The following is a 26,680-nucleotide window of genomic DNA, read 5'->3' on the forward strand; positions in this document are numbered from 1 at the left end:
GTCTAGCAATGGCTTTATTCTTAGCCTTCTGTCGTCCACGTTTGGGCATAGGCCTCTCTCAACTCCTTCCACCGGTCTCTATCCTGAGCAACATATTTTCAATTTGTTCCGGCTCCTCTTTTAATATCATCAACCCACCTCATCTGCGGTCTTCCTCTCGGTCGTTTACTTTGGTAAGGTCTCCAATGTTGTATTGTTGCATTCCAACGTTGGTCTTTTTGTCTAGCAGTGTGGCCTGCGAAGCTCCATTTCAGTTTGGCAACTTTTGTTGTTCTCTCCTCGACTTTTGTTTTTGATCTTACCCAGTCGTTCCTCTTTTTATCTGACAGTCGTATACCTAACATTGCTCTTTCCATAGCTCTTTCTGTTGTGGCTAGTTTATTCATGTTTGCCTTGGTTAGGGTCCAGGTTTGACATCCATATGTCATGATAGTGTGACGGGTAGCTTAGTAAAACACAGGTTAAAAATAAAGTAAATATATTTAAGATAATTATATTATACAGATTAAAATAAATAAAATAAAATATAATTCCGTCTTCTGCAAAGGAGAAACAATATCAAACTTTATTACAGTCATAATAGCAACATTAAAATGATACGATAAACAATACGATATAATACAATAACAACCTCACTGCGTTAAATCAACGTAGCCCTATATTCCGATCCGGACATACCGCATTTCACTTCAATGTGGCGCGTAGTCATTCGTTCCTCGCTACTACCGCCTCCTGCGATAACGGTCATGGCAAGACTTCACCACGGTGGCGTCTGCCTAGGCATAGTTCCACCTTAAGATACGGTGCATCTTTGCCCATCCAGCTAGTTCAACACGCTAGCAACAGCTGTCGAGCCATTTCTAGTTTAACACGCCAGCAACGACTAATTTTCTCATTCTCCTGGCTCGCCTTAAATGAATCGTTTATTTCAGAAAGGGGTCAAGTGACAAATCTTGACAAAATGAGTGCAAAAAATAAATTTTTTTTTCTTAAACAAATTAAAAAGATACATTTTTAAAAAATTATCGCTTTTTGACAAATACCCCAGGTTGTTAGGTAGAATTTTTATTTTATATAAAGTGATTGTTTGTTGAATGTAAACAGTGTGTAAACTTGATTTTCTCAAAAGTAGATACTTGTGACTTGACCCCTTTCTGAAATAAACTATTCAAATATGCTCTCGATGCCACTACTCCTTCTGTTTCTCCCAGCGGTGCTATGCTCCAACACGGCTGCTCCTACGGTTGTTTTTGGCCGACCGGCACATCGCTGGCATCACATTATTACAATAGGAAGGATGCACTGGTTGAACACTTTGCTCCTCAAGTATTGGGGTATTTTGCGGTTCTTAAGTATCCAACTAAGTTTTCAAAATCCTGCCAATACTGGTCTTGCTCTCCTAGTAATTTCCGCACTTTGGTTCTCTTTGTCAAGTTTCAGGATTTGGCCTAGGTAGATATATTCCTGGACTTTTTCTATCTCACTGCCATTTATAGTTATACGTCTGGGGTCATCTATGTTTGTCATTATTTTTGTTTATCTCATGTTCATTTTCAGGCCGACGTATTGGGAGTTCCTCCATCATAATTTGCAGTTCCTCGAATGAGCTCGCTATAATCACAATGTCATCACCGGATCTGAGGTGGTTTAGCTTCTTGCCATTAACGTTAATGCCATAGGTTGACCAATTTGTCGTTTTGAAGACGTCTTCTAGGGCTAGGTTGAATTTGGCGATATTACGTCTCCTTGTCTCACGCCTCTATTAATGGGGATGGGATTTGTATTTTCGTCTATTTGCATCATCATAGTTGCATTTTCATATATACATATTATGTATTAGTTGTCTATATCTCGAATTGAATATATAAAGCAATGGCTTTATATTATGTTATATTTGAAATAATTTGGATGGCTGTGGTTTTAGATGTTATAAGCTTATCAATAAACAATGTAATAACTGGTAGTTACCATCGTATAGTTAGAGCAAAAATAAATATTTACGTAGTTGAAGAGACAAGAAGGATTTTTAAAAAACAACGTGGATAGATGCCTTCAAAGTAAGAACAAATAGGAAGGAATTCCGAGAGATCGTATTACAAAAATATTAACAAACACATCAATTAAACTCACGGTTTTTGCTGTAAGTTTTAAAGAACCGCTTGGATTAACATGAAATTTGGCATACACATACATAACATCTCACAGAAAAACCATATCATTTGTTTTCTTTAACATATTAGCTTAACAGATTTCCTTAAAATAAATATTTTCAACGAAAACTTTTCGTTTATAAATTTGCAAAAGTTTGTGTGTTATTGCGTTGTTCTCCTGCAATACTTAGAGCAGGTGTATCGATGGATTCTTATGTAGTTTTGCCTTCTGAATCCAAATCTGAACGGCATTTCGATATATCTAACCGTCTTCGAGATAATCGACTTCAAAGTCTAAAATGTGACGTCACAATCCGGTTATCTCCTACAGACGCACTAAACGTCAGCTCAAATGGTTGATTAGGAAGTAGGCTACTTTTTTTAAAATCTCGATTTGCCAAGCATAGGTTATTTACATTTGAGTTTGACACTTCGTGAATGTCAAACTAAATTTTAAATTAAGTATTAATAAAACATCAATGAGATTTGATAGTGAATTTAATTGTTATATAAAATAAATAAGATGTCCAAAAATAAAATTTGAGTATAAATATTTTAAAAGCAATAATTTATTAACAGTTTTAAAAAGGTTTATACCAGTATAAATACGGCCTCCCCTTTATGATAAATGGACTGTTCCATTTGCTATAAAATTAAAATATTATGTATACCTATCGTTCCCTAAACTCGACACAACTGGCTAGTGATTGTAGAAGGTAATTTTTTTGTTTTTTGAGAATTTTGCCGAAATTGGCAAAATTACTACTTATTTAGTAATAATTATTAACTATTTAGAAATTATTTTTTTGTCGAATTGGCAAAATTATTGACTAAAATCACTAGCCAGTATTGTGTCTGTGTACATCCTTCTAATGAAAAAAAAAATATTTGAAGATTTTTCTCAAATTATGGATACCAAGAACATTTTCATTTATAACTCTTTTATTTTTAATTTGACAAATAAAAGTTATTCTTCATAAAAAGCTCTTGTTCTAAGATTTATGATGCAACCGTGTCCCAAAAGTAGGGGAACGGTCGAATATTTCGCGAACTAAACATCGGATGGAAAAACTGAAAAATACGTGTTCAATCATTTTCAAAAATCTATCCAATGACACCAAACACCAACTCCCACTACACCCCCTGGAGTTGGGGTGCGGGGTAACTTTAAAATCTTAAATGGAAACCCCTAGTTTTTCTTGCAGATTTGCATTCTTTACGTAAAAGTAAGCAACTTTTATGCAAGATATTTTTTCGAACTGTGGATAGATGGCGCTATAATTGAGAAAAACGATTTATCCTGATACCCTAGGTAAATTATAGAAACGGTCTAATATCTCGAGAAATACACTTCCAAATAAGAAACCAAAAAACAGGTTTTTAATATTTTTCGAAAACATCGATAAACACTAAACTAAACATGACCCTGCAACCCATCCCCTGGAGGTGGGGTGGGGGGTAACTTTAAAATCTTAAATAGCAACACGCACTTTTTATTGCAGATTCGAATTCGTCATGAAAAATTAAGCAACATTTATTCGAAACATTTTTTTAAAATGCTGATAGATGGCGCTAATAAATCGTATTTTTCCAATTAAAGCGCCATCTTTCAACAAATCTAAAAAATGTTTCGAATAAATATTGCTTAGTTTTTCATGACAAATCCGAATCTGTAATAAATAGGGGGGTTGCTATTTAATATTTTAAAGTCACCCCCCACCCCACCTCCAGGGGGGTGGGTTGGAGGGTCATGTTTAGTGTTATACGATAGGTTTTCGAAAAGTATTAAAAAAAATTGTTTGGTTTCTCATTTGGAAGTGTATTTCTCGAAATATTAGACCGTTTATATAATTTACCCATGGTATCAGGATAAATCGTTTTTCCCAATTATAGCGCCATCTATCCACAGTTCGAAAAAATGTCTTGAATAAAAGTTACTTACTTTTACGTAACGAATCCAAATCTGCAAGAAAATCTAGGGGTTTCCATTTGAGATTTTAAAGTTACCCCCACCCCACCTCCAGGGGGTGTAGTGGAGGTTGGTGTTTGGTGTCATTGGATAGATTTTTGAAAATGATTGAACACATATTTTTCAGTTTTTCGATCCGATGTTCAGTTCGCGAAATATTCGACCGTTCCTCTACTTTTGGGACACCTTGTATAAAATTTTATTAATTTTATACGGGGTATATAAAAAATATGAATTTCGATCAAGAGTAAACTACCTTTATAGTTCATAACATTTAAATTAGAATGATATAATTGCACATTAAAACATAATTATTAATTCTAAACTACTTTTCATAAGAGAAATTTTCCATATTATGAATTAAAATACGTAAATATAAAAAGTTTTCGTTATGACAATGCTCGCATTTTCAGCTTGTTTTTTAATTTTTTTTACAATCATCAGCTTAAAGAAATCCGTCTTTTAAACTTATCGCAACTTACAGATAAAAACCGTGTCGTAAAGCGCAGACAGCGGGAAACGCGGCTACGAAAAAGGAACATGCGGGCGATTAAAGGGTTAAACAAAATGGCCACTTACAATGAACATTGACCATAGTCCTTTTGCTAACAGTTGGAGGCACCCCGTTCGATGCGATGCACATGTAGGCTCCCAGAGCCCAGAAAAAGAAATAACCACCTAACAAGAAATGTAGAAGAAAATAAAGAGGCTGAAAAATAACAAAAGATCAGGAATAACAGAAATATCGGCCGAAGTGATAAAATCGGCAGAAGATAAAAAGAATATGGGAAGTAGAAAAAATGGCACAAGGGTGGACCAAAGAAAGGATATGCCCTATACATAAACAAGGTGATAGAATGCTATGCGAAAATTATAGAGGCAACGTACTACTAGAAATAGTTTACAAAATCTTGACACAAAGTTTAAGAAAAAGGCTAAACCAATATTCGGAAAAAATATTGGTAGAATACCACGCAGGTTTTAGAAACAACAGATCAACGACGGACCAAATATTTGCTTTAAAAGAAATACAGACTACCTGTTACAAACATAAAACAGTACTATATATGCTTTGTTCATCGACTTTAAGCAGGGCTACGGCACAGTAAACAGACAGCAGGTGTACGAACTGATAAAAGATTTGGGGATACCAAATAAAATTGTCAAAATGGTAAAGATGAGGATTTAAAACACAACAAAGGAAATAGCATGGAAAGGGTATACATCCAACAATTTGAAATAGAAGAAGGATAACGACAAGGAGACCCACTATTAACAACTTCATTCAATCTGACATTGGAACGAATAAAGCAGGCCACGCACTGAATTGGCATAGGGCATAGAGAGATCGGCTCAGCTAAGAGCAATCAGCAGATTTTGCTATACATGGAAATAAATAAGCCACCACGCACCGTCTAAGAACGTTCGACAGTAGAATGCGTGGTCGCTTATTTATTTCCATGTATAGGAAAATCTGCCATTTGCTTTTAGCTGAGCCGATCGCTCTATGCCGATTCAGTGCGCGGCGTGCTTAATCAGGAAAAGCAGAATAAACATGCAAGAAACGATATTTAAAAGCGGCCTCCAATGCATACCATTTGCAGATGATCTGACACTATTAGCAACAAGCAAGAAAGAACAACAAAAGTTAATAAAAAACATAATTACAGAAGCCAAAAAATTGTGACTTAAAATAAATGAAGAAAAGACAAAGTATATGATACTGGGAAGGATTCAAAAAGAAAAAGAGAATAACATCATAGTACAAATAGATGGCCAAAAAGAAAAAGAGCCAAAGAAATTAATTAGCTCAGAGCAAAAATAGATGAATATGGTCATTGGGAAGGGGAGATAAAGGCAAGAATACGCACATTAATGAAATCCAAACACGTATCAAGAAAAACAAAAATCAGAATTTATAACACTGTTACCAGACCTACAGTAACATACGCATGCGAAACATGGGTGATGAAAAAGTCAAAGACTCCATATTTTAGAATGATGGGAGAGAAAAATATAAAGAGCAATATATGGATGTGTGAAAATAGAAGGTCAGTGGAGAAGAACAACCAATAAAGATGTGGAAGAACTATATAAAGAAACGATCACGATTACTATCAATGCACAGAGAATACGATATTTATGGCACAACGAGAGAATGGGAAGTAAAATAATGCCAAAAATGTTACTCTCACGAAGACCAATCCAAAAGAGAAGGAAAGGCAGGTCAAGAAAAAGATGGAAAGACAGTGTGTACGAAGACCAGAAGAAAAGTAACATTGAGAGATGGAAAGAACTAGCATTGTACAGAAGGAGATGGAGAGAGCTGGTGAAGGAGTGTATAAAATGACTGAAGTGTAATTAAATAAAATTTATAGGACTAAACTAAAATTTAAATATTTTAACCCTAGGCCTCTAAGGCCTGTTGAGCATAATATATAAAAAAATAATTATTTGTCAAACATTTTCTGACCGCCAATAACTGTTTTGCTATTATTTTATATGATTTACAAAAGTTGGATACCAAATTGCCAATTATTATATGGCGACATATAAAAAAACTTTAAATAATAATTTAAAGACCAGATTTCCTTAAAATAAATGTTTTTTTTTTTATTTTTTTTACAATCATCAGCTTAAAGAAATCCGTCTTTTAAACTTATCGCAACTTACAGATAAAAAGACCGTGTCGTAAAGCGCAGACAACGGGAAACGCGGCTACGAAAAAGGAACATGCGGGCGATTAAAGGGTTAAACAAAATGGCCACTTACAATGAACATTGACCATAATCCTTTTGCTAACAGTCGGAGGCACCCCGTTCGATGCGATGCACATGTAGGCTCCCATTTCTGTCCGGGATATCTTCCACAATTTCAACACTTCGCCTTGGTAGGACGATACTGAAACATAAAGATGGCTTTTAGTGTTTTAGTGGCGAAACCGACGCTCAATTGTCGACTTGAAATGTCGTAAAATGTGTACACGATTTGCAAACGGACGAATGATAACGGGGGTTTGTTTGAGATCGTTGTGCAAATTGCACTTTTAAACTAAACATTGTATTAGTTTTATCCTACTCAGTAGCAACGCAGACAATATTTTTTGCCCTAAATGTAAAGAAGGGCAAACATTTAGGTTTTGAAATTTTCTAAAACATTGATGTAGTAAATTTGATGTTTTTATAGGATTACTCACCTACAGTTAGGTTGTTATGACAATTACATATTTTTACCTAAAATACTTAAGGCGTGTGTGTGTTTTGTGTTTTATTGGCACTGGTTTTCACAACCAACTCGCCAGTCAATTTCATAATTGTTTATTAGACTATAACTTATCACTAACTCAGGGGAGTAATGTGTAGTGTGTGTGTTGAGTAAGTGTCTTGTTACTTTGCAAAGTCGACGTCATTGTCTTTGCAAAGAGACGCTAATAATTAGCAACAATTATTATATCTGAACGTCTGCGGTCCCTCCGGTGAATACCGATCCCACAAGGGCAATAACTATTTTCATTTATTAATTTATAATAAACGAAAAATTTCCGACCCTGGTGAGATTCGAACTCACGACCTTTTCGGATTTTTCGATCCATAGGCAGGCGCTCTTACGACTGAGCCACGGAGGGGGTATACTTAAGGCCATCGGTACATAATTCGCAAATCTTTTACGGCTATCCCTACTTTTTCTGTCTTTAGACGGAAAAATACGTGTAGTAAAATTCACACTGGTATAGATATGTAAACATTACTAGAATGTCATTCTACTTGAAAATGTCATCATTAACTTAAAGAGATGGCTCTTGAATGTTCTTGGATAATTGTTATTTCTATAATTGCAAGTTATTAATTCAGTTAATAAATGTGATATTTTTTTCACGATGTATTCAGTGATTGTAATAATTTATATGTACAACAAAAACTAATACTCAATCGAGAAAAGAGGAAAAGTATTAAAATGATTTGTTAATAATATATTGTTACTATGGAACGCTTACAATTTTGAACATCTTTAACAACAAAATACTTTGATCACAGAATATGTATTATTATCCTGATGTATTCTCTGCTTGGATCATCCACAAATAATACACAATAAATAACTTTTTATTAAGTTCACGTCTTAAATCAATTATTTATCAAATACACTATATATCAATATTATTTAACCAACAACTCAAAATATTCCCGATGCCATGTCAAATATTTCTTCTTCTTCTTTTTGTTATTGGTTTCGCTGCAAGGCGATTACCAGCACGATTTAAAGGCGATCTTGATATAGTCTGCTCTAAGCCATACCAAAATCGCTGACTAAGTTCTTGTAAGAAGCTTTTGGTGAGGTGTGAGGTGTAATATAATAAATGAGATTAGTTGGGTCAGGTTAAATATGATTGAAATATAAATTAAATGAAAAATAGCAACATATAACACGAATACATATAAACAGTTGAGCCTTGCAATTTGTAAGCTTATTTTGTTAATTGCTAGAAAACGCATTGCAGTTTATAAGCTTATTTGGTTAATTGCAAAAAAACGCATAATTACATTGACTGATTCTTCCGTTAAGGAACTTAGAATATTGTATATAGAGAGCGGTGTTTTGAAGTTCATGGAAATGAATTTTGTTTATATATCAAAATTAGGAATCACATTAATCGGACATTCAAAAAAGATGTGGTTTAGATCCTCGAGAAGACCACATTCACGTAAATGATTATCTTTTATATTCATTTTATACAGATATTGTTTTGTTAAACAATGACCTGTGCTCATTCTAATAATGGCGGTAGAGTGGCTCCTATTTTATATTATGGAAAATTTGAATACTAAGGTTTTGTGGGAAAGAAGTTGGAAATCCAGTTGGAAATCCTGGAAATCCAGTTGTACTTCCATTGGTACATTCAGGTCTCTTCCTATTTTTGCCAGTATAATATCAGCCTTGGTGTTACCAAATATTTAAAATTGTCACTGATTGTCACTGTATGACTGACAACATGCTGACAATATTATATTCGACTGAGTGGGTTGTAAGACAAAGATAGATTTGGAAAATATTACCACGGACATTGTGTCTATTTTTTTCGAATCCTAAAAAAACCAATAAATATTTTTGAAAAATTTAAACGCAGAATGAAAAACTAAATTATTACCGACGGCCGAAAGTCCCTTAGAATAAATAAAAAGATTATTTTGAATGAGATATTTGAAATTCACCTCTGTAACTTATTAAAATAAACATTATAGAAGTTCTCAGGGACTTTCGGCCCTTGCTAATAACGCAATCTTTCATTCTGCGTTTAAATGTTTTAAAAATACTTATTAGTTTTCTCAGAATTCGAAAAAAATAAATCCCCATTTGAATAGCATTGCAGCCGAAAATACGTACCCATCCCCTTAAGGTTTCGATTTCCACTCCGGAGATACTTGTCAGATAATACTAAGAACAATCATCTGTTGATAAGTAGTGTACAAACGCTAAATTGTTATTAGTCAGTTTTGCTGTTTACTTTATTCTCTAAGAATTGTCTGTTATATCACACTCGAATAAATTACGATCCTCAGTAATGGGGAAACAACGAGAGAGACAAGAGAGAGAGAGAGAGAGAGAGAAAGAGAGAGAGAGAGAGAGAGAGAGAGAGAGAGAGAGAGAGAGAGAGAGAGAGAGAGCGAGAGAGAGAGAGCGAGAGAGAGAGAGCGAGAGAGAGAAGTAAATTTATTTTGTTTAGAGAGTTTATCTCAAAAACTATTGGATTTACGAAAAAAAAAGTGTTCTGATCAAAAATTTAGACCGAAAATTTTGCTTTTTTATTAACTCACGTAGCTTATAAATTAAGCGAGATATAGGCGTGTATTAAGTATTTATTTCAATGCAAAGGGAGCATCTTTTTTAGCCCTTTAACATTCAAATTCTCTGAAGAAAAGGGTCTAGAAATATTGCAGCTCTCATGATCATATAGTTTATAAAATTCCCTACAAAATAATGTACGAGTGAATGCAAAAGGCTTAAACTGAAGCCGAGTTATTGTTAAAAAACCAAATACATTTTTCTAGAGATAATGTTTGAAAATTACGGAGCGTCTAAATTTTGATGTTTTTGAAGTATTTATTCTTTTATACATGCAGTGTCTACTTTGTATTTACATATCGGGCAACAAAACTCTCCATTTTGCTGATTGGGGATGGACAAAAGTGAATGGCACCTTGGTACCAAACAAAATGACGGATATTCCTGCACCAGAAGAACTAAAATGATATTTTGCAATTGCAGAAAAGGATGTGGCTCAACTTGTGGGTGTCGCAAACTTGGATTATATTGCAATCAATCTTGCCGTTCTTGCTCTGGTGATAGCTGCCAACATTTTCCTCCTGTTGACCAAGAATAAATGGAAGTTGATGCAGAAGAAATAGACGAATTTGGATGTTGAAGTTAAATTATTGATATATACTGTAAAAATCATATTAATTTTATACTTAATTTAATTTAATTTAATTTAATGTTGTAAAATAAATATTTTTCATATTGATCAAAATGTGATGTTTAAAAAGTTTAATTTTCTTCAAACGTATATAAAAATTTTTCATGGGATACAAATTTTATAAATATATTAGGGGAGTGCAATTCGAACGAAAACATGCATTGTTTCGGAAAAATTCAAACAAGCCTATATTTTTCTAAAACTTGTTTTGTTAGTTTATATACATGTTAAAGTAAAAAGTTCTACTCGCAGATTTGGCCGCTAATTATTTAATTATTGTTTAAACAATAACAATTTTTTTGTATAAATAATTTTAAAAATATCGTTAAATTCATCACTTTACTTTGATCAAATATGTATCTATTTTGTTTTTGATTATACTAAATCCGAATATGGCATTTCAATTTGAAAATTCTTATACCGAAGCCCTTATACAGTATGTTTGCGTAGCTAGGAACCACATGGAAAACTTTTTTATTATCAATTTTACGAAAAAAAATTGTTCTTCATAAAATGCTCTGGATAGTCAAAAATCTAAAACTCAACCATCAGATATCAAATTTTATCAATTTTATACGAGTTATGTCAAAATGAATTTCGTTAAAGAGTAAAGTAAGTACCTTTATATTTCAGAATATCAAAAAATGCTACTATGAAAAGTTGTTTGAAATTAAAAAGTATGTTTAAATATACAATTACTTAATTCTAATCGAAAAATTTTTTTCAATTTTTTCTCAAATTACGGATACTCATCATCATTTTATTAGAATTATGATAACTATTTTTTTATCACTTTTACGAAAAAAAGTTATTCTTTATAAAATGCTCTCCCTGGTGAATAATAAAGTGCCTTTATTATTCACAATATTTTAATTAGAATGATGTAATTGAACACTAAAACAAATTTTTTAATTCCAAACAACTTTTCTTAATAACAATTTTCGATATTGTGAAATTTAACGATACTTTACTCTTGAGTGAAATTCATATTTTTGGACATACCTCGTATAAAATTCATTAAATTTGGTATTTTATGATAGCATCTTAGATTATATACGATGCAGAGTATTTTATAAAGAAATAACTTTTTTTCGTAAAACTGATAATAAAAAAGTTATCAATAGGTTCCAAGTTACGGAGACATACTGTATAAGAGCTAAAAAAATTTTTTCCTGAACATTTATTATTGTTGAAGGTTAATATTAAATGTATTTTAGGTAAGTTCTACAGAAAAAAGTTTTGATCACTTTATATAAACATTTTTTTAGCTGGTAATTTTCGGTTTTTGTATTACATTTCTGTTATTTTTCTTAATTTTCTCAAAAAGAAATAGTCTATTTCATTTCTAAAGTAAAATAATTCAGTGCATTTTAAATACTACATTCCAAGCTTTAAAAAAGCACTTATAAAACTGTAACAGATTTGTTCAAACTTGAGTATTACCGTCTTAAAATGGTGGTAGTTCTATAAAACTACGAAGATTTCAAAAATTACATTTTTAAGACGTCATATCATTTGAATTAAATTTTTGATATTTTTTTTGAGTGAAACATCATTTAGCACGATGATTGAAAGGTAAGTTGTGCAAAATTGAGGGTTTTCTAAGAAAAATTGTATTAGTTACACATTTTTAAATAATTTTTAAACAACATTCATGTAAGGCTCATTTTGCGCCCCCACCGTACTTATGCCCATACATTTTGTTTCTTTCTATTATAATCGTAAAATAGCTTAATTATTCTTCTTTGAGGTTCAATTTGTAAAATTTCATTTTATTCATTAGTTAAAGAATTACATTAAAATAATTCAACCATGCACTTCGCCGTACGCTAGTTTACAGCGCGCCAGTATTTGTGAGAAGGGTGACTTTAGCGTTATAAATAAAAAATTATAGAAGATACAGATTTAATTGTAGAAAATTCTTTATATATATTTTTTTGTAAAATTTTCTGAGTTTTTGAATTGTCAAGTCAGTTTTGTTCTAAAATTTATATTCGGAGTTATTTAAAAAAACATCAAACTTCGTAGTTCATTTGTTTAATAAAAATGAAGCACCCGCTTCTCGAGTAGAACTTTTTAATATGTTGTTTATTAAACGAAATTACAAAAAGTTCTATCTTGTTTGATTTTTTCCGAAGTGAAAATCTATATGCACTCCCCTATATTATTATATCATAAGCAACATTAATTTTCATTTTTTCCATTACTTCAAGCTTTCAAAAAGATTTTTTTCTCTAGTTTTTATGATAAGGGGTAGTTTTTAAGGGTAGTTACATATAAAAATACTGAAATGTTAGTTTCATTGTAAAAAAAACAGCAAAAATTTAACATGTTTAAACATATTGATATCTATAACTGCTTCCACTTACTAATTTTCAATTTTTTCCTAAGTTTTATTCTTAGGAGTGGTTATTGGTGGTGGCATTGTTAAAAGAATTAAGCGTCAGATTTCTTGTACATGAAGGAAAGAAATTCTCGTATTACGATACAAAATAAAAAAGAATTATATTTCTTGGCCATATTTTGTAAATAATCTTTGTATGAGGGGGTGTTTTTAAGGATTGGTGAGCTTTAAAATATCAAAATATTAAAGTCGTGATTCAAAACATACAACATTTAACATATTTGAACATAATTGTAGCCCACTACCACTTTAATTCATTAGTTTTCAATTTATTGGAGTAAGTGGTAATTTTCACCCCTTAAAAATAAAAAGCATACTTTGCGACCATGTCAGGTGTGAAGACGAGGGTAAAACGAACTTAATTCCAAATTTTCAATAAGATCGATTAAGGCAATTAGAATTGCGAGGTTTGGATCCATTTTAAGCTTGAATGATTGTATGTATTAATAGTTTTTGTTCAATTTTCTGTGAAAAGTTAAGGTGAGAATGAAAAATCCTCAACGAACGATATAATAAAAAATAAAAGGGAACAGTCAGTTCATGATTGCGGTGGGCCACATTTTGTTCCTATATCAAGTGATAGATATGGCTTTTCTCTTTTATACGGGCGCTCTGGGAATTTTGAACGTGCCGTACAAGGAAGAATCGAATTGTAGATATAGGGATATACGAAATGGTTTTATTATAGATGTAATTGGTGAATCACGGGATAAGCTAGCGTTTATTGAGTGCAAATGCCTTATAAAATTTGTCCAATTTTAATATTAGTCCATTCGTCAGAGACGAAAATGTCACACAACGTCTAAAAGTCGGAGAGTTTGGCTATTAGTGCACCCTATGTAACCCACAGCTGAATCTCATGTTTGTACGTCACAGTGTTGCCATACTGTTTTCTTTATTTCTTTCACAATTTCAATCAATATTAAATGTGCCTACAAGAATAATAGAATAATTTTACAAGAACGTTTACTTCTGCGTCATTATACCAGGTAGAATCACAAATGAGGTGTCAAATGAAAGCTTATAATCCAAGGATGGTACAAAAGGTGGAAATTTGACCTAGGACTTCCGTATTTAGAAATACGACCAGAAGTTCTGTCTTAAAGTCACTGGAATAGTACAATACTGGAATATATTTTTCGACGCGCCTTCACAAGACGAGAATAAATATATACTTTCGGTTTATTGAGTGTCTGTCCGTCTGTCTGTCCGTCCGCGAATACAAATTCCTACCTGATATAGTAACAGAGAAATTATATTCGCGGTCGGACGGACAGGCGGACAGACAGCCTATGTCAAACTTCTCACCATTAGTACTATCCTTGGATTATAAGCTTTCATTTGACACCCCCTTTGTTGTTCTACCTGGTATAGTGACAAAGGAGTTATATTCGCGGTCGGACGGACAGATGGACAGACAGCCTATGTCAAATTCATCACGTTTATTACCATCCTTGGATTACAAGCGTTTATTTGACACCTCATTTGTCATTCTACCTGGTGTGAATGAATATATAATTTTTGCATATCCCCGTGGTTAAAAGAACGACATTTTAGAATTTAGCAAGAAGACTGTTTTTCAGACTTAAAAGAAATTAGAGCAGGTGTTCCACAAGGCAGTGTGTTGGGTCCGGTCCTATACACGTGTGATATACCTGTACTGGAAGACAACACAGTTGCCATCTTTGCTGATGATACAGCTATTCAAGCAGTAGGAACGGCAAGTGAAGAGTCAACCAACAAGGTCCAAATAGCAGTTAACCAAATCCATAAATGGACACAAAAATCGAGAATCAGGCTGAATGAAGCTAAATCTGTGCATGTTAATTTCACCAACAAAAAAATAGAATATATGAAGGGTGTCGGGAGAAAATCATAGATGTCACCAAGAAATGATTTTGAGAAAAACGAATTTTAAAGTTATAAGACTATTTACGACAAAAAAAAATGTGTTGGGAGGTATTAAAGATAAACGTAATGATAGAAAAATGTATTGATAATATAAACTAATGTAAACAAAGCATAAGAGTTAAATTGTTTTTAAGAAAATAAAAAATTAGTCGCGTAATGTCCACTTTTTAAAGAAGAAAACAATGGATGTCACCAAGTACAGGCGTTTAGTCACAGGATTATTCCTGTTTTGTTTTTGCTTTTTTGTTCTCTGCTTTTCATCTAAAACAAAATAAAACATTTTAGTTAAAAATCATATTTTTTAATTATTTTCTTCATAACCTCGTACATCCTTCCCTTTTTTTCTTTTTTCCATCACTGGTATATTATACCAGTTATAATCAACAACATCCAAGTATTACCATATGCAGATACTGCTAAGTATTTGGGTATAACATTAGATGCAAAACTACGCTGGAAGGTGCACGTTAAGAAAAAAAGGGAAGAACTAAATATAAGGGGTCTAGGACGTTTCATCGCCGCCGTTTCGATGCCGCCAGTTCGATGCCGATGCCGGCCGGTTCATCGCCAGTCAATTAATCGCTATCTGATATATTTCCGAATTTTCGACAGTTACAATTATTAGTTATTTTTAGTATTAATTAGGAATTCTAGGAAATGCGAGATATGACGGCGATGAAATGGACTGGCGATGAACCAGCGGCATCGAAACGGCCGGCGATGAACCGGCGGCATCGAAACGTCCCATTCCGAAATATAAGATATAAAAAAATGTATTGGCTCATTGGAAGAAGCTCCACATTGTCGATGCATATTAAGTTACTAATTTACAAACAAATATTGAGACCTGTATGGACTTATGGATGCCCACTATGGGGGTATACTAGACAAAGTAATATAACAGTAATACAAACATTCCAAAACAAAATACTAAGAAATATTGTAGATGCTCCTTGGTATGTTACAAACAGTGATCTCCATAAGGACCTAGGAATGGAAACTGTGGATACAATCATCAAGAAGGTGGCAGGAAGTCACGAGCAACGACTTCATATGCACGAGAATATTGAGGCGATCCAGCTCTTCGATACCACTGGGCAAGTTAGAAGACTGAAGAGGACAAAGCCTTATGAACTAGTTTAAGTGATAGGTGATAGTGAAAAGCAGAGCATAGTGCTTGTGCGCGTTAGTGTGTATGCTAGAATAGTGCACTATCTTGTTAGGTTAGATAAGAGACGCTATGGGGTAAGCTCTTAATTTTAAGGAACAGTATAGGTTAAATTAAAATTGCTCATTGATCAAGTATGACCAGATTGTAATTGTAATAATCATCATCGTAGTGATGATTATGGGGAAAAAATATCCCCGTGGTGTCGTAAGTACAGCGCCTTTGGGATTTGAGCACGATCGCTTTTGAATCTTCATCATTATCATTGGCTCTACAACTCCTGGTGAGTCTTGGCCTGTTCCAGAATCAGCTTCCATTCCTTTCTATCTTTCGCGTTGGTTTCGCAATTTCGTACTCTTAACACTCATAAGTCCTCTTCCACCGGGTCCTTAAATAGTTCTCTGGGCCTGCAGCTTTTTCTCACTCTATCCGGCTTTTGATTATAAGCGTGGTTTGACGTCTCCATCTTGTTTATTCTCTCTAAGTGACCTAGCCACCGTAGCCTGTTTATTTACTAGAATATAAAGGCGGTAAAACTCAAAATTAAAGCGTCTAATATGTCTGAGAATTATACCTTCAACACAGCCTAAGGGTAAGAACAGAACAAGTAGGTCGCGGTGGAGGTGGAGGTGGAGGTCGCGGTCGATGTCGATATCCATGTTAAACAAATACATTGTAGTGAATGGAAGAGAACAGAGCAGGTAAGTTGCGGTGGAGGTTTAGCGCGATGCCATCCAGGAGGTTTACATCGATGCTTTTGAAAATAAAATGAGTTTGTTTTACATGAACGTCTACTGGCCTACTGCGCGGCTTACAAAGATGCTTCCCTGTGGTTAGTCCGTTCGAAGCCACGTTGTCATTACCTGCGCTCTCTGAGTTGATACTTTTTATATAATCCCTTTTTTGTATTCAGTTTATTTTTGAATTTCTTCAAATTTCATTAAACTACTTCACTTGATAGTGGTTCTAGCTCGACTTACAGCGCAGGTGACTTCCTTGCTATGTGCTGTCGACATCCACCGCGACTTAACTAGTAGCATTCACCGCGACCTACACCTGCACCTCGACCCACTTGTTCTGTTCTTAACCTAAACCTTCTTTAACGCTTTTTGTCATTTGATAAGAGTTCTGTATATAAATGTTTTCGTTTTTTTTACTATGTTTGATGTTATCGACTTAGGTGCTGACTCAATTCTTCGCTGCATTTACATTGTAGTGTTTCGGTGGACATGGCCCTGAAATTGCTTCATCCATAAAATGAATCTAAACTGGCGTTTATCTGCATACTCGATAGAAATACAACTTGTTTCAGTCAAAGTCAAACAAATACCAACCTCTAAACGAATGTTGTGCATATCCGGGTCGGCGATGGTAGATACGGCTCACTGTGGTTACAGATCCGGCAAAGCGTCTTTTCAGTCCAAAGTACCTTTGCCACGGCAGAGTTCCAACTCACTCCATTGCATCACTGCCGTTTGAGTTCTTTCCCAGTTTATAGTCTAAGAGCTAGTGAACCCTCCGACTAACGGTCTAGAAATTTGTATAGTGGTAATTCATAGCAACACAATAAAAGTAAAAGTGGAAGATGAACTAACTGACCCAATTGAAGCCGGCAATGGCATAAGACAGGGGAATTCCTTGAGTCCTTTATCGTTCAACCTGATCATGGACAGAATAATAAAAAAAAGTAAGAACTAAAAAAGGATACCAAATGGGAGAAAAACAACTTAAAATAATCTGCTATGCGGAAGATGCAATACTAATCTCTCAAAGTGAAAATGATTTACAACGTATGCTGCACCAATTCAACATAATCTCCAGAAAATTTAACATGTTAATTTCCTCAAAAAAGACAAAATGCATGGTTATAACAGCGGATCCAGTAAGATGTAAATTGGAGCTGGAAGGTCAGATAATAGAAAAAGTGATGGAGTTTAAATATCTAGGCATCACACTATCTAGCTACGGAAGGCTCGACACAGAAGTGGAAGATCAAGTGAATAGAGCAAACAGAGCCGCAGGTTGCCTGAATGACACAATATGGAGAAATAAAAATATCGGAAAAGAAATGAAAGGCAGAATTTACAAAACAGTCATCAGACCAATAATGACATACGCGGCAGAAGCACGACCCGACACAGAGAGGACAAAAATATTGCTCGAAACAGCGGAGATGAAAACCCTTGGAAAAATCGATGGCAAGACTCTATGGGACAGAGCTAGAAGTACAGATATACGACGTAGGTGCAAGTTGTATAACATTAATAACTGGGTAAGAATCAGAAGAATAGACTGGAATGACCACATAAGCCGAATGACAACAAATAGGATAGTCAGGACAGCGAGGGATGGTTCGCCAATAAGAAGACGATCAGTGGGAAGACCACGAAAACGATGGAACGACAACTTACTAGAGGCACATTGAAAAAACAGAGAAAGTCATGTCTATACAAGAAGAAGAAAAAAAGAAGAAGAAGAAGAAAAAGAAAAAGCAGAAGAGTTGAACTGATTTCATGATGCTACTTTATCTTCTGTAATACACTCTCGGTAACCGTCACTTCTTGGTTCCATCGGAGAGGTGGCACGTAGTGGGATTGCGCTGGTAACGAAACGCGTGTGGTTCTCTGCTGTTGATCGACCTAACGCCAGGCTAAAGGCATATCGTTACAATCTATGCCCCAATATTCATAACTGTGTATACAGGGTGTCCTGGAAAATAGTGCGTTACTTAAAGGTATGGGTAGAATTAACCATTTAAAAGAAAACTTTCTTATAATTTTTTTTTCTAAAGTCATCTGTTGCCTCAAAAGAATAAAATAATGTCTTTTACTAAAATTTACCATTGGCAACCCGGCAGTTTTATTTATTTTAACATAGCGAAGATATTTAAAATTGTAAATACAAACAGTCATATTGTCATAATTACCTGTAACCCGAGAATATATTGTATCGTTGTGGTATCGTCATGATTTCGATCGCAAGTATCATGTTAATTACGTACCTATAGTGTATAATTAGTGCAAGATTTAGGTACACCAAGGCGATTTACCTCGAAGTTTAAGGATTTGTAGATGGTTTCAAAACAAAATGTGTAAAGTGTTGTGTGCAGATAAAGTTTTTTTACTAGAAATGGTGTGTGTGTGTGTGTTTTACATTTATAATACCAAAAGTATTAATGTATGGGCTGGGATTATTAGTAATCATCTGACTGAGCCACTCGAGCTTCCCAGAAGATTGAATGGAGAAATGTAATACTCAAATTTTTTGTAACATGTTCTACCGATAGATACTTCTTGAAGACGTATCTTGATTCTGATTGTAGTAACAATTTTTCATGTAAGTTAAAACACTATAGAAACCTTATTTATAATCCGTCCGTTATAACTTTTCCCATGCGGTACGATTCATTTTCAATCAAATTAAGTTAAAACATAAATTGAAACGAACGTCGATGTGTAGGTATATACATTTTGTATACTGTATACTATATACGAAACACATCGGCGTACGTTTCACTTTCTGCTTTGACTTAATTTGATTGACAATTAATCGTACCGCATGGGAAAAGTTATAGCGGGCGGACTATACTAGATATTTAATAAACACAAATATAATGCTGTTTTGCTATCATTTTTATCAGTATTTTATCAATACATAATAAATATTATGCCTAATGGTCGACGATTCATGATAGTTGAGTTTGAGTAAAATTATTTTTACACAGAAGAAGGAACGCAGCGTTGCCGGTTGTATTTGCGTTTCTGTGGACATTAATCAAATGCATTAAAATTAATAAATAATTTCTTTGAAAACGGTTGACTTTACAAAAAAAAATTATCAGACTATTTTGCTCTAAATGGTGCACTTAGCCCGTACCCTGAACGAACGCTTTATTTTCCGGGGCACCCTGTATTTATTTGTGTTCAACAATTACATAGAGAAACATATCAGATATAAATTAAGTTTTTCCCCAATTTTTCCAAACCACTGTAGAACTTTTTAAGTTACCCTTGTAATCTTGTGAAACTACGCCAATATTAAAGTGCAAACTCATCTAATCCCATTGTGTGTCGGTAAAAGTATAATAAAACAAAGACAACATCGAATTTTCTTTTAATTTCCTCATCCGGATAACCAATGAATAGATAATTTCCGCATATCCCCCGTAGTGTCGTAAGTACAGCGCCTTTGGGATTTGAGAACGATCGTTTTTGAATCTTACAATACCTATTATTGTGCTACTACGAACCGAACTAAGTATATTGCTTTTTCGGAAGATCAATGCGAGTTCGACGATAACTTTCGCGGTTATAGCTCGGAAGAAGATGTTTGATTTTTTACTTTTTTTTTATATTAAATCTCTTTCTGTCTTTTATATATTGCAGCACCATCAATCTTTCTTAACTTTGTAAGGATTAAAAAATCCTACAAATTTTCATTTAGGTATTTGAATTCTCACTCTGTATAATATAAAATTACTATGCGCATTCAGATATATGAATTTATAAACATCTTGATTTCGGCGACAAACACTTGTGGAGCTGAGTATCAAAGACAGACTACTCCATTTTGTACTTTTTTCAGGAAAGCTGAAAAACTGTAGCGCCTTATATTCTCGACATCCAATTGTGATTTTTTTTATGAATATACCTCCAGCGTCTCTGAATACTTCTGAATAACGAAAATGTAAATATATTTATGGTTTATTCCCTAAAATCAATAAAGAAAATGGAGTTGGCCGATTTTGGAACCACGCTCTGGAGCTGTCCGTTTTTGAACCCAATGTTGACTATTTTTGTCAAATAATTTCTTCCTGGCTTAATTTTTAGGTGCTTCAACTACGTTCACTTGCATTTTTCGGAAAAATAACGCGAAAATATTTTAAAAACACAGAAAAACGGTTAAAATAACGTCGTAAACTGTTGCAAACTTAAAAGCAATGGCCACTCTTAGTAGGTTTATTATAGTGCGCATGACAACGTGACGGAAATACTACCATCCGATTGGCTGTAACGGGGTAGTCCGATTCTGCTACAAAATCAAGTTGGAGCTGTCCGTTTCTGAAACTGATGCTCGTTTTAAAATGCAATTTTTTGCATTTTCTAGCCGCTTTTGAAACTAAAGCAATTCAGATTTGAATTCCCCGGAAAAAATCCTATAAGACTGTACCTTTAACTCAATTTTGATAAAAATGGAGTTGTCCGTCTTTGATACTAAGCTCCTCACTTATAGTACAGTCTTTCACGTTTTTTGCTGTAAATTTTAAAGAACGGCTTGGATTGACATGAAATTTCTCATAGGCATAGCTAACATGTCAAAAAAATAAGTGATATCGTGCCGATATGTGCTTTTGCTTTGGGGGTGAGTTTCACCCGATCTCGGGGGTGAAAAATACATGTCCAAGATAAGTCCCGAAATGGATAAACTGACTAATTTTAAACAACTTGTGTTTTATAGAGTTTTTTCACCAAATCAATACTTTTCGAGTTATTTGCAAGTGAATATGTTGATTTTTCAACAAAATAACCACTTTTTGGACGGTTTTTCGCAAATAACTCAAGACGTAAATAATTTGTCGAAAAAAATATTCTTAATAAAACTATAGCCTATAAAAAAGTGAAAAAAATAGAGGTCTCTATACCTAGCAAAAGCACAGTTATAGCTAATGAAAAATGGGTTCATATTCGAAAAATTCCAAATAGAATAATTCAATGTGAAATATCCAAATATTTAAACATTCTTCGGGCAAACACATTACAACTTTCCAAAGTGTTGAAAAAAGCTTTATTTCTGTTTTTATAAAAAAAATTTCTAGCATCAAAGGTAATCAAGTTACGCTCAAAATAAAGAGAGCTCCTTTTGTTTTGGCAAAAAAAATCAGGAAGATCACCCCCCAATTAGCAATTTAAATGAAATTATTCGTTACCGCTTTACAAGTTACTTTACTTATGTTGTGTTTATATGATCTGTAGGTTTCATCGATTTAAAGTGCATATTTTTGAAAAGAATTGGTTTTAAAATAAAATTTTTAAAAATTTTAATTTTGAAAAAAATGTTTTTTTCACAATAACTTAAAAATTTTTAGAGATAACAAAAATCTTAGACAATAAAAAAGTCGGCTTTACTTTTCTGAATATTTTGTATTTTTTTGTTTTTCTGTAAGACAAAAATTGGTTAAGATTCGGTGTTTCTAAATTTTCATACACTCGTGATAAGCGACTCGTTCAAGCACTTCAAGGACTTTGAACCGATAAAACTTGAATATCGTATGATCAATACATACGTGAGTAAAAAACTTGTGAAGTGGTAACAATTAAGTTCATTTGAAATGCTAATTAGGGGGTGATTTTCCCGATTCCTTACCAAAAAAAAGGGATCAACTTTATTTTGAACGTAACTTGTTTACTTTTGATGCTAATTTTTTTTTAAACAAAAATAAGAATGTTTTAAACACTTTAAAAAAATTAAAATGAGTTTTCCCAAAATGTGCTTCGTTTTTTGGTTATGGCAGGTTAAAATATTCGATTTGGAATTTCACGAATAACCTATTTATCATTAGCTACAACTCTGCTTCTATTAGGTACAGTGACCTAATATGTATATACACCATATTTTTCACTTTTTTACGTGCTATATTTTTGATAAGAATTTCTTTTTTCGACCAAATACCTACTTTTTGAGTAATTTGTGAAAAACCGTCTGAAAATGTGGTTATTTTGTAGAAAAATTAACATATTCACTCGTAAATAACTCGAAAAGTATTAACTTAGTGAAAAAACTTTATGGAACAAAAGTTGCTTAGAATTAGTCATTTTATCTATTTCCAGATTTATTTCGAACATATATTGTTCAACTCCAAAAGGGGGTTAAACTCACCCCTAGGGCAAAAGCATACATTGGCACAATATCAGTTTTTTGACTTGTTAGCTATGTGTATGCTAAATTTAATGTCATTCCAAGCGGTTCTTTAAAATTTAGAGGTCTTGAAATATTTTACCTTTAAAGAACATACTATTAGTGGCTATCACTAGTAAAATTTTTACTAGCGGCCTAGCGATCTTTGAACATGTGCTTAATGAAGCAGCAGGATAATATATGATAAGAACTAACAAATAGCTCGAAGATCTATACCCAAACGTCAACATAAAAGAAATAAACTCCAGATGACTCCAATGGCAGGAGACCTACGAAGACATTCTGACGAATGAACCATAAGGCTGGTATGAGAAGAGAAACTGGAATAAAACCACGTGGATGTTCTCGACTCCGGTGGTGAGATAAAATAGAAAGATATCTGAAATCTTTGGGCGTGGAGAACTAGATGGAGATTGTTCAAGACAGAGAAGAATGGAGGCATGTTTTCGAGTCAACTAAACCCCATGAAGGGTATAACGCCACGAAGTAAGTAAGCTAATAAAATTTAAGTATCTGTACCGAATATCGCTTCCTCTTAGGATCTTATAAGTTCTTACAAACACGTTTTTAAATTCGTATTATAATTTTTTTCTATTGGCTGAATTAAATCGTTCGAAGGGCTAAGTATTTTGTTTTTGCCGTGAGAAGATCATCCATCTCACCACTGAGAAATTTTTAAAATTTCTAGTTTGGACTTCGAAATAGCTAGGGTCTAGGAATTTTCGCCGTATATTGAGCTTTGTTTCCCAATATCACTAATTTCCAGTTTTTTTTGTTTGAAAACATCTTTACCTTTAAAGATCAAACAATCCCACAAAATTACTTTAAGTTTGTGTATCGTCTTTTAGATAAAACAAATTTATAACTCTGCTGGATATTTAAACAAAGGTGATATGTCCAGGATGAAAACACCTGTTACTATTTATTATATTTCTTTTACATGTACCCAGTGCAGGGCAATATTAGTGATTCTTTGAAGGGGTACATAAAGTAGTTTTTGGCATGTTTTATCAGCATTGTTTTTTTTATATACAACACTGCTTATGTATGTAGATTAAAAGAACTGAAAATTATTTCATATCATGATATGTACAAACATGACCAATGTAAATTTTAAATTCTAATTGTAGCTAATTCATTTGCTTCGTATGCCACTACTGGATATTCATTGTTTGAAGTGTATATAATGAGGCTTCATTTGACATACTTTCATTTAATTTTCGAAGCATATAAAGACCGCAGGTGCATTGTAAATCCCTCTGATCCTGTATGAACGGCAATAGTGAATATAAAATTATTAATTGTATGCCAAAAAATTCGCAATAACTACCTCTTAAAACCCACCAAGTGCCATTTACATGTCTCAATCGGTATTAGAACAATCAATAAATCGTCAATTTGTACGAAAAACCTTGTAACACCTCGTAGCTCGGAAACAAAGCATTTGCGGCATACGTTTGTCAAGGAAACTGTCATTATTTTTTATGCAGAATTACTTCTTAAATTAAAGTTTATCATACTTATTTAAAAACACCCTGTATTGATGAAAAACATGGCTAGTTGTTAAAGTACCCAACTTTTTTTATTATTTAACATAAGCGAATGAATAAAAAAAAAACAGAACACTAAGAAAACCTGAGGCTATAGCTGGGCTTTAATTTCAGTATTTTATATTTACAATATTCCACAGGATGTTGTAAACTTTGAGAAAAAAACACAGTTTGATTGATGCACCCAGTATACAATGACAATTTACCTGTCTAGCAACAATATTCTTCTTCTTCTAAGGCACTACAGTCCAAATTGAGCCTTGGCCTTCTTTATTTTTTGCCTCCACCCTTGCCTGTCTGTGGCTGCTCTTCTCCATACACGGACTCCTAAAAGGGCTTGTGCGTCGCTGTTTACTGTGTCTTCCCAGCGCTTTCGTGGCTTCCCAACCGGTCTCTTTCCTTGCATTCTAGCATTCAGTGCTCGTTTTGGTAGCCTATCCTCTCCCATTCTTATCACATGTCCGGCCCATTGCAATCTTTGTAATCTAATGAAGTCTGACAGGGGCGTTTCCTTATAAAGGTGATAAAGCTCGTTATTGTATCGACTTCTGAAGATTCCGTTTTCCCTCACAGGTCCTAGTATTCTCCTAAGTACTTTCCTTTCGAATGTGTCGAGTTTGTTTTTGGATGTTTCTTTCAGCACCCAGACTTCACTGCCATAGCATGTTATTGGTCGAATTAAGGTTTTATAAATTCTCATCTTTGTATTTCGGTGGACACTTTTTGACCGAAATATATGGGAGACGGCAAAATAAGCTCTGTTTGCCTGCGTTATTCTCTTCCTTATTTCTCCATCTTCTGATCCGTCGGCATATATTTCTACTCCCAGGTATGTAAACTTTTCAACCGTTTCAATGTCATCTTCATGTATAATGTTTTGTGGGACTATATTTCTTCTCGTCTGAGTCATTATTTTTGTTTTTTCTGTGTTAATTTCCAGACCTAGCATTTTTGTTTGTGTTTTTAACTCTGCATATGTTTCCTGTGCTCCTGTTGATGTTCTACTCATAATATTAATATCATCAGCATAAGCGGCCAGTTGAACCGTTCGGTTGGTCAGTAGATTTCCTCGTCCAGTTTGCATTTGCCTAACCGCATACTCCAGTGCCAGGTTAAACAATGTTGGGGCCAGCCCATCTCCCTGTTTTAGTCCCTGCGAAATATTTACAACCTAGCAACAATATTACTACAGCGATATTGTCAAAGGATAAAAATATGTTTATAAAAAAATCACTTAAATCGAACAATAGGTTTAGGTAATTCGAGACATCAGAAATGACCCATTTTTAAGGTGGTGCGTTAATTTTTTGAAAAAGTGTACATGGGTTAAAAGAATATGAGTATACCGTTTGCTAAATAGCATGCTTCGTTGACAATCAAGCTGGGTGTTTAATCTGTTTCTCCGGTTAGGGCTTACGGAATGATCGACAACAACACCTTGTTTTATAATTCTTATAACGACACTGTCTAATTTTTAATTCAACAATCCTTTTCCAGATAATGTCCTGCGACATTTCTTGATTTTAATTTTTCAAATATTTTTTAATATTTAAAACAAGTCTCTGAGGATAAATGTAAAAATCGTTATATTTTGAAACAGGGATGACTAAGTAAAACCTGTATTCTTAAATTGTACAAGTTAATGTTGAAATAACCACATGATGTTGTTCTGAAGCTATTTTCTTGTGGCATTTTTACAATTTTAACTATTTAGAATGGGAAATAAGCCACAATATTATTAAAAAATGATTTTTATTAACGTTTCGACGCCCAAATCGGGTGCCGTTGTCAAAATACAAAATGCTATTAATATAAACAAAAATGTTGTTGCTTAGTAAAAAAATTCTTCTAATAATTTATTTAATTTGACTCATTTATATCGGCAATTCAGATACATATGATACATTTTAAAGTAGAAGACTTTAAAATGATATTGCCAATATTTATGAGTTGCGTTCCTGGGACGACTTTACTGAAAGATAGTTCATTCGATTACATGAAATCAACCCCAACTCAAGAATATCCGTCACAAAAAAAATCATAGCATGTGATCTGCCTTTAAAAAGACAACCACATGCAACGGTGACATTAAAATTCTCGCGTTAGAGATCTCATAGTAAATCACGAGGGAAAACCAGGAA

The 26,680-nt window shown here is 33.7% G+C and overlaps 1 protein-coding gene across 1 annotated transcript in view; it reads right to left on the reverse strand.

Moving 5' to 3' along the window:
* Positions 1 to 26,680, reverse strand: part of LOC114334869 (lachesin-like) — a 352,894-nt gene that overhangs the window by 174,341 nt on the left and 151,873 nt on the right. Inside the window, exon 3 of the mRNA XM_050643143.1 lies at positions 6,892 to 7,020. Within this exon, the coding sequence (XP_050499100.1) occupies positions 6,892 to 7,020 (129 nt within the window). The remainder of the gene's footprint in view (positions 1 to 6,891; positions 7,021 to 26,680) is intronic.

The sequence above is a fragment of the Diabrotica virgifera genome, chromosome 2 (assembly GCF_917563875.1).
Source record: "Diabrotica virgifera virgifera chromosome 2, PGI_DIABVI_V3a".
NCBI classification, from domain to species: domain Eukaryota; kingdom Metazoa; phylum Arthropoda; class Insecta; order Coleoptera; family Chrysomelidae; genus Diabrotica; species Diabrotica virgifera.